The following is a 9267-nucleotide window of genomic DNA, read 5'->3' on the forward strand; positions in this document are numbered from 1 at the left end:
GTGTAACAGACACTTGCAGCCACACGTAGAATACGAGCAGTGCCATGCAGTGGAGTGGGAAGCGCACCCACACGCGTGATCGAGAATCACTTTTTCTTGCCGCCGTGACACGTCTCCTCGAGGTGATTTTCACGTTCGCGTGTGGTTTGCCCTCGCAACTATCCGTAAATGCGGGACTGCTCGTAGTCTAAGTCGCGCGAGAACCAGAGAAAGTAAAAAATATTGATGGTATTAACCATCCGGTCAATGGGTTTGCATTTTAAATAACTTTTCTTACCCCATTTCGCATGAGAAGAGTAAATGACAGCGTGGAAACATTCGTTTGATCGCAGGTTACTATGGTGCCGACTATTATGGATGTATACCCCCTATTGTTTTAACTTCATTAAAGGTAGTCTTAGTTAGAAATAACAAACATCGATCTTTTAATAATCCAAAAAACGTAGTCATTGTATAAGAAATACTTCCCGGAATGATAAACACCACTGAATATAGAACATTCCATTGTTTAGATTACATAGGTGATGCTAACTGTAACTTGAACAAAGTCGGTATACATTTTACCGCTACATGAGATGATAACTGGCATTATCAAACTCGTTGAACCACTGTGTCACAAGTGTAACAAAACTTGTTCTGCAAAACGAGCGATACAAATTTAAACTGTTCCACACGTTTGACAGAGAGGCGTGTTAAAATTGACCATACCCCTTCCCACCAAATTCCAGTGATGTAAGGCAAGCATTATAGAATTCCAGGTACGTATTATTATGACACAAAGGAAGATGAACTCTGTTGAAACAACTATCTGATTCTAAATATAACTTCTTATGATCACTGTTAAACATCACGTACATCTTCTCCACAGACTGCAGAGTCTGGCATCCTGTTATGAATACCAACATCGTGTGTAACATAGTTTTGCTAGTTTGTTCATCTGCAACAACAAATGAAAAAGTTAGTCTTACAAAAATTAATGCACTGAAAAAACACTGATGATTTAGCAATGTACAGTATGACTATATGACTATTGTATGTCTACATCAGGAATGTCAGCAGTTGTTACCACGTCTTTTGCCTCATCAACTGAGCCAGACGTTAGGTACTTTACCACAGCAGGTGCCAGACCAATTAGCCCAGTCCCACCATGCAAAAAACTGCGCGCTAAAAGTTTGCCCACCATCAGGCAGCAGCCACTTGATAAAGCATCCATGTTGCATATTGGAACACAATGACCTAGCTCGCCTGTGAATAACTGCATTCGGTAGAAAGGATCCATTTTTAAGAGGGCCTCGATAGCAGTGTGAAAGAACTCCTTTGTAGGACCTCCAACATCTGCTGCAATTTTTCCAGTAAAGCTCACGTCAGGCGATTTTCGCATATCCAAAGTAGGATCTTTGTACAGAGCCATTAACTGCTGAAGCATGGACCTATGCATTCTGTTGAAATCTATAAGCTGTATACCGCCTTAAATAGTCATAGACTTAGACTCGGCCATCACATGTTCTGGAGAGTCAACGCATGTTTCCTTCTTACAGGCTAAAAAGGGTGAAAAAAAATCTATCATTTATCTTGAAATGAAGGCACAAACGAAAAGTAAATAAAAACAATATTTCCTGATAAAATCAACTGGTTCTATAGATAACTAAAAGCCTTTCTGAGCCAAACGAGCTCATACAGCTGCCGGCACTTAACTCCAGTTTCTGTAGCATGAAATGGCTTGGAGTGTTGCTACTCTCTCTAGATGGGATGTTGGCCCATCGCAGGTTACTCACCAGCATTCTGTCAGGTTGCCCCAACAATTTGCCACTACCCAATCAAACTCCTGGGTGCAGCAAGGCTCTATGAGAGTAAAGTGTTTTGTCCAACACAACACAATGACCCTGGTGAGGGCTCAAAACCCGGACCATCTGACCTGGAGTCAAACACTCTAACCATTAGGTCACTGCACCTCCCACACTATAGATAAGTGAAAAAATAAGCCAAACAAGCTATTAAAATGCCTTATTATATGGTTTGTTTGTAGCCGATATAATGCATGCTCCGATTGGCCAATTGTAGGGCATTACTCTCCCGTAATGCCAAAGGGGCCGATTATAGGCTTGCAAAACCAAAGTAAATAAGTCATCTAATAAACAACTTAAGTTATTAAGCTCAAATGTTTGGTTTTTACAGGAAAATCTCAAACTTCAGCCTTGCCGTATTGACCTCGCTATCACTCAGTCAATACGGCAAGGTCTCAGTTTGAGATTTTCCCGTAAAGTCCTCACTCTCACTTAATAAGTGGTTCATAATATTGTATTCAAGGTTGATATTAAAATGTTCATTGACTAGAATCAAAAGTCCCATTTTAAGATTCTAGGCATTGACAACAAGTTGGTTATGACAAGCTCTCTGAAAGGGGGATTATTTACCGGCATGAGGAATGCTTTGCTCGTTTGTAACACTGGGGCATGAAAGTTCGAAACATTTCTCACTATCACTATCATCATGAAAAATCTCTGCAAGATCTCTTTCAACACCAGCAGACCCAGGAGGAGTTGTTATTTCATCCTTGCTTGGCCCAGGGAATGTCCCATGAAGGAGTTGGAGACTTCCTGAAACCACAATAGGTCATTCAACAGACAGCTTATAAAACAGGTTGAATCATTCAGCGGTTGGATAACATTTTATCAGATAGTGACCCAAAATAAAGCACATTTTCATTTGTATGTTGTACTTTGTTCACTCATTGCTGTCAAGTTAAAAAGCACAATCTGCTATAATTATATTGAGATATTTTGACTTTTCTGACATCTCTGATCCTATGACTATCGTTCCAGCCCCCCCCCCCCCCCTACTTCTCAACACACACATACAAACCACCACCTCTAATAATTTGGAAAGTATCACGACACCAATTAAATCAATGGAATAAACTTATAAGGGAAATAAACGCTTTAATTTGAAAATATGAAATAACAACAAAAAGCCCTTCTTTGTGGGGGAAATGATGTCACTAACAGCTAAGAAAGATTTGTCATAAAAAAGAAGGGAGGAGAAAGTAACCTTCCTTCTGGTCTCCATTAGTCAGCAATAGAATCCTGTCAATAGCATCACCCATTGTAGATGATGATTGAGCTGTGGCATACAAGGTGCTGCCAGATAGCTGGGCAAACATCTCTTGTAACTGGTCTACAAAAGGGGCATCCTTTCTGTCAGTCCTTGGTACACCAGTGGCAGAACTTCCATTGTTTGGTGTAAGAGGCACTGGCAGACAATATATAGTTTTTGATACCACTTGTGGAAGGATAGTCATGTGCGGGCAACAAATGTTGCTCAGAATGATGATCAGTCACCACTGAAGGATACCCCTTTTTGCCAAGGCAACTGGTTGATTGCAAGCTGTCACTGGACTGAATGGGTTGTACCTCTAAATCACTATCACTTGAATCATCAATCTCACCCTCCTACCAAGTAAAGCAACTTTCAGATAAATATGACATCATACAAAGGAGGAATACACATGCAAGCAGCTTTGTTTTTTAACAAGAAGCAAAATCAATGTTAATTTTTAATTTCCTTTGCACATAAGAGAAAGGGTAGGATTCTGATTTTTTCTCCCACTGCTTTTATAATTCCCAGATTGCATCCACTGTTTGGAAGGAACTTCTGCCAGTTAGTCCATTACGTGCATATTATTTGTTCATCATAACTACATGTGCTAACATTATTAATTTAATAAGTTATGGAAGAAATAGGAAGTCAGAGTCAGTATTGACGTTTTTATTTAGTTATGTAACTATGTATCAGGGATTTGTTTTTTTTTCTGTCAGAATTTGTTAGCACTGACTGGATTTTACTGCTACATTTGGCAGATTGTAACTATAGAGGGCTTGGTACTCCAACCTTAGTACATGTTAATCACATTGCAAATCATGCTTTTTGAAAAGTACTTACCTTGAATACCGTGAAGCTCTTATTCAGAAGTACATAAATAGCACCTTGCTTGTAAATTCCTGATATTTGTAACACTGGGGCATGAAACTTCGAGCCATTTCTCACTATCACTATCATCATGAAAAATCTCTGCAAGATCTCTTTCAACACCAGCAGACCCAGGAGGAGTTGCGCTTATTGGCAACTTTAACAAAGTCAAAATCTTCTGATCGGCATGTGACACTGAAGGTCCACAAAAAAAAGCTCTCTTCTGCTTCAACTTGCAAGCAATCTTCGACCTTACGGCCTGCTCTGTACATGTATCATTATTAAGAAATCTTATCAGACCATCAAACACCACTAAATCATCTTTAAACGTATCAACATGAGGAGCTTTTTTACCAGGATAGTTCAAGGCCACAAGTCTTCTTTGTTCTTCCTTAACAACGGTTTTGCTAGATTTAGATGGCACAGTCTTCCCTTTGTAAAAGGACGATGGTGCACCAACACGTTTGCGCTTTACAATGTTACTTTTTGGATTGAACTGGACTTCAGTTGTTGGTTATTAGTTGAAGCAGATGTTTCTCCAACAAATTCATGCTGTGTCAATGACGTAACAGCATTCTTGGCCAAAGCACTATGATCCTCAATTGATTGGGAAGGACAGGACTGTGGATTTCCCACAGAAGGACTGGAAAACATTCGTCTCATTTCTGCTTGAACAAGATCCTCTGTAAAATATATATAAGAACAGGTGGAACATTAGTTCTTGCAAACTTACTGCCATTTGTCTGACACACAAAGCAACAGCCTTTTATTAACAATATTATTATTGAAATATGCAAGCCACTGAAACTAAGTACTGCTGCAATAAGCTTTATCAATTTGGGAGATGGCTGAGTGGGAAGAAAAGCTGTAGTATGAATGGCAAGAAAACAGAAACTATGTAACGTGGCCTAATGAGGCTAATTTAGTTCCATACCAAATAATTTTTTATTGGCAGCTATTTTTGTTTAAAGCTGATTCCGAGTTGATCAGAGTTGATCCGACCCGGACTTTGCGGTCCGAGTTGATCCGGTCCGACTTTTGTACCTGCCTATATGATTCCTGTTTTCTACATGAAGCCGGTGTTACAATATGCACGTGATTACTATCAATGTTTAACTAGACTAGAATCGAGTTTCATCCTCGTGTCTTACTGCGCTGTACGCTATTGAGTTGTTCGATTAAATGGAACTTGAAACAGGTTGACTGGAAATCAATTCAAGATGGCCGCCGGTCACCAACGGTGAAATGTAGTTACAAAGAACCACTCAGCACAGCTTGGATTTGGGACTTATAGCGTTATCGTGACAAAATTCGTTAAGGAAACTTAAGCCGACCCTTTAGTGTTCTGCCTGTTTCGCGATGCTGGAGCTTTTCCAGTCATGATGTGTGCTGCTTTCCTCGTTGAAGGAAAATTGCATGAGTTTTCCGTCTCTCAGGTTAGAAACATTACTTTATCATTGTTAATCCAGCAGTGAGAGTGAGTGGTATTCTAAATTATATCTCATCAGCATGAGACGAAGCCAATGCACCTGTAACTCAAAATTATTTTAAATACATATTATAGTAAGATTATAATGAAAGTGTAGCGGATTATTATTGCTAACAATCAACGAAAATAAAATTGCTGAGTTGATGAGTCATTTTTTATGACTAGAAAAAAGAATTAGAAAAATCCTCTTAAACCTTAACTCCCAAGATCTCTTTCATAATTCTTCTTACTGTCTGCCATACAATTTAATGGTGCTAGTTTGGAGAAATGTAGTCTTGGATCAACTGATTTTCCCCTAACTTATAGTTTTGTGTATACTCATCACTTGTCTGTTTGGTATTGTATTGAAATTGTAAGGAGGAAATCCGTCTTGGTCACTCATGTGAGTTAAAGGGTTAAAGCTGTTCCAGCCACCTCTAGAATTAGACAACTGTTCCAATTTTCTTTCCTTTCCGTAGAAGCATACCTTTGCTGATGGTTCTTGGCTTCACAGGACCATTTATCCCTCAGCTTCTTTTCCTCCGTGGTGTTTACTTAACATCAGCTAACATGGCTGCCATGTTTCAGCCAGCAGTGCCCGTCTGGAGTTCTTTCCTGGCAATAATGACTGGAGCGGAACCACCTCCAAAGCTACCAACAAGCTATGGTTGGGCTAAAATTTTAGGAATTTTATTGGCAGTTTGTGGTGCTATGACAATGACGTTAGGAAAACTGCGAAGTACTTCCAGTGAAAAATCCTGGCTTAATTACAAGATTCATCAGTTGGGACTCAATTTCTTGGTTGCATTTGTCTCTTTGTGAAAACCTCCAACACAGCCTTGTACTACATTATTCAGAAGAAATATATTTTTAATCAGTTCCACTCAACTTGGAAGGAACAACCAGCCTTGGCTGTACCAGCATGGAGTTACTTTTTTTGCAACAGTTTATCTAGCATTTGCCTCATTAACTTATTCAAATCAGCCTAAAAAGTTCACAAGTTTTACAAAGGAAACATTCTATTGCTTACTGTATGCAATTGTGGTCTCTTCAACAATGTGTTATTCGCTTCTTTCTTGGTGTAACATGTTGCCTCCATCCACTCTCATCACTTGCTCTTGGCCTCTTCAATCATTATTTTGTGCACTTTTGTCCACCATATGTTTAGGACAGACACCGCAGCTGCTGGAGTGTGCAGGTGGTGGGCTGATTATTAGTGGACTGGCTGCAGTTTTGTGGTCAACTTACAAAGAGAGTTACAAATTACGTTCGCATTTGAAAAGTGAGATTAGACACTCTGTTAAGGGAAGTGAGACCACAGGTGGTCCAAGCTGCTGAAGTGCCGGACTCTGTAAATGTGCATTGATGTTGTGCAGTGGTGGATTGGAAATATAAGGATTTGTATGAACTAAAAGGATTATATAGAGGGCAAAGCAGCTTAACTATAACTGAGTCAAAGGATCCTACCTCAACACAAGAAACTCACGCAATGTAATGGAAAAACCTTATCTTTCAGCCATAGTGCATCATCAACATAACTGCATATTTATGGCGGCTTGTTTTGCAAGCTTGGGCTACCTGTCGTAAGACTCCCTTTTCAAGTGATGAAATGAAATGCAGGCAGCAGTCACCAGTCAATCAGTTAAGAAATTTTTCCTTACAATATTAACCCTTTACACCCTAATATCAGTATGCATATTCTCTATATTGTTCTCCATACATTTCTTATGATGCTGACAAGGAGAATTTGGGAAACGGTCAAGAGCTTCTTTAGTTGCTTATCATTTCCTTTATTCTCACAATCTTAATGTTTGGTACAGCGGTGATATTGTAAGGAGAAATTAAAAGCCAATCACTCCTAGAGGTCAAAGGGTTAATACATATTCAAAGACAGGGATAGAGCTTGATTTGACTCCATATTGTCAAAACCAAAATTATAAGCAATATACAATATGGAGAACAGTGCAGAGAATTGATATTTTGAATTTGGGAGTGACAGGGTTAATGCAATCAAAGTGTTTGCATGACATAACTTCATCTCTTTTCTCCTTGATATGCAAATGTAAAAACTGACTATAATCTCTGAAACTTATGCGCATTAACTCAAAGGATGATCTTGGTGTGTACTCTTATCTACAACCATATTGGTCATCACAGCGGTCAAAATGTCATTAGTGAGTCCACAACAAATTTTGACCACAGGGATGAGGAAAGAGTACAGACCGTGCTAAACCACTTTCAATTTGCTTTTTATCACGATATCATTGTGAAATAAAATTATTCTTTCAGTGTGCGACACATTGCATGATGGGTTGATGGTAGCAGCACTGTCTGTACTCTTAGGGACAATGGCAGATTGGTAAATCAGATTGTGACATTACTGCCAATTGTGGTAAAAAGTCATGTTTATAAATTATTTTGATTTTACTTCTAAACTAAGGTACTCTGCCTACATGTAGCTTACAGTAAACGTAATGTAAAAAAAAATCATAAGGCACAGAAATTTAATTTAAAAAAGGGATATATGACATCCTCGCCAGGTTTGTAACACAAATGATGAAAGGGAATAAATAGGGCAAAACTGTAATCATTGATTTTGGAAGATTTTTTATGTGTGGAAAATGCTTTTGTTAAAGAGTACCTGTTAACTTATGTTGTTATCACTTTTCCTAATGATGCACCTGCCATCATTAAATGCTTTTCACCTTTTCATTATGATTCATATTCTCCACCCTTTTCTCTTTTATATTTCCTGTGGTAATGGCAAGAAGAATTTGTTTGGCATGCATTCAGAAGCTTCCTAATTGGTAATCATTTTCTTTATTTTCATCAACTTTTTATTTGTTAGGGGTGATACTGGAAAGAGAAATTAGATGCTGGTCACTTTTAGGTGTCAAAGGACTAAACATGAATAATGACAATTACATAAACTGCAGTCAATAAAGTGAAACAAAATACATGTAGTGAGCAGAAAACAGACAAAACCTGTCACAACAGGAAGTTAACAAATTTACATTACAAGACATCCTTTGATTGAATTTTGTTTCGCCTTCAAAATGACTTGTTACCTTATTAAACTAGCAAAAAAGCGCTTATTGGTTGTTTTCTTTCTCTGAACCGTGTTCTCACTCCGAATTTGATGCTTAAAGTTTTGAATGAAATCCACTGTACAGACAGCCTCACTGACAGTAAACGAAAATTATCTTAACAGGAAACCTCGTGTCTCTCGAGATTTAAATAGACTCTACTAATTTATCATCTTACTTATGATTTCCTGAACGCCATTTCCTCTGATCTGCCTCACTATGACTCTGAGTTTCAAGTATTAATTGCACAGAATCATTAAACTTGTGAGGCAACAGGAATCCTTGTTTGAGGAACTTTCGGAGAAATGATGCAAGTAGGTTAAATTACGGCGGTCAGTATTGTTGTGAGGAGTAACTGAAGCACTGATCGTAAAATAAGCGACATCCCCAGAAGTACAAGACGTGTTTGACGTAGAAAACTCGATAACATAAATGTTGAAAATTTGATCTGACTCTGCTTACATTTGATACTTTGATACTTCCATTGCAAGCACGTCGCGCCTTGTACTAAGCTGATTTAGCAAGAGAACGGGAACGTCACTTGACGACGGCGCGCGCAGTAGAAATATCCAAATATGGTCAAATTAGAGCAGAATCCAGTTATTCCGCGCGCCCTGCAGTCGTCATCAGACGTTCCCGTCCTGTTGCTAAATCAGCCTACTGTTTTCGGTCAGCGGAAGGGTAATGGTCCTTTGTTGGCCATCTCTCTTCAATATCAAATTTCGGTACTATCACTTCAGCGTTAAA

At 38.8% G+C, this 9267-nt stretch overlaps 1 protein-coding gene across 1 annotated transcript; it reads right to left on the minus strand.

Annotated features, from left to right (window-relative positions):
• Positions 1-1450: 1450 nt before the first annotated feature.
• Positions 1451-6005, minus strand: LOC145469138 (uncharacterized). The gene is made up of 5 exons (XM_081452816.1): positions 5922-6005; positions 3940-4649; positions 3049-3449; positions 2415-2597; positions 1451-1539 (listed from the first exon to the last, which is right to left on the minus strand). Exons 3-5 carry the CDS (start codon positions 3296-3298, stop codon positions 1469-1471), a joined length of 504 nt encoding a protein of 167 aa, XP_081308942.1. The 5' UTR covers positions 3299-3449; positions 3940-4649; positions 5922-6005; the 3' UTR covers positions 1451-1468.
• Positions 6006-9267: the final 3262 nt, after the last annotated feature.

Source organism: Orbicella franksi, chromosome 15 (genome assembly GCF_964199315.1).
Source record: "Orbicella franksi chromosome 15, jaOrbFran1.1, whole genome shotgun sequence".
NCBI classification, from domain to species: Eukaryota; Metazoa; Cnidaria; class Anthozoa; order Scleractinia; family Merulinidae; genus Orbicella; species Orbicella franksi.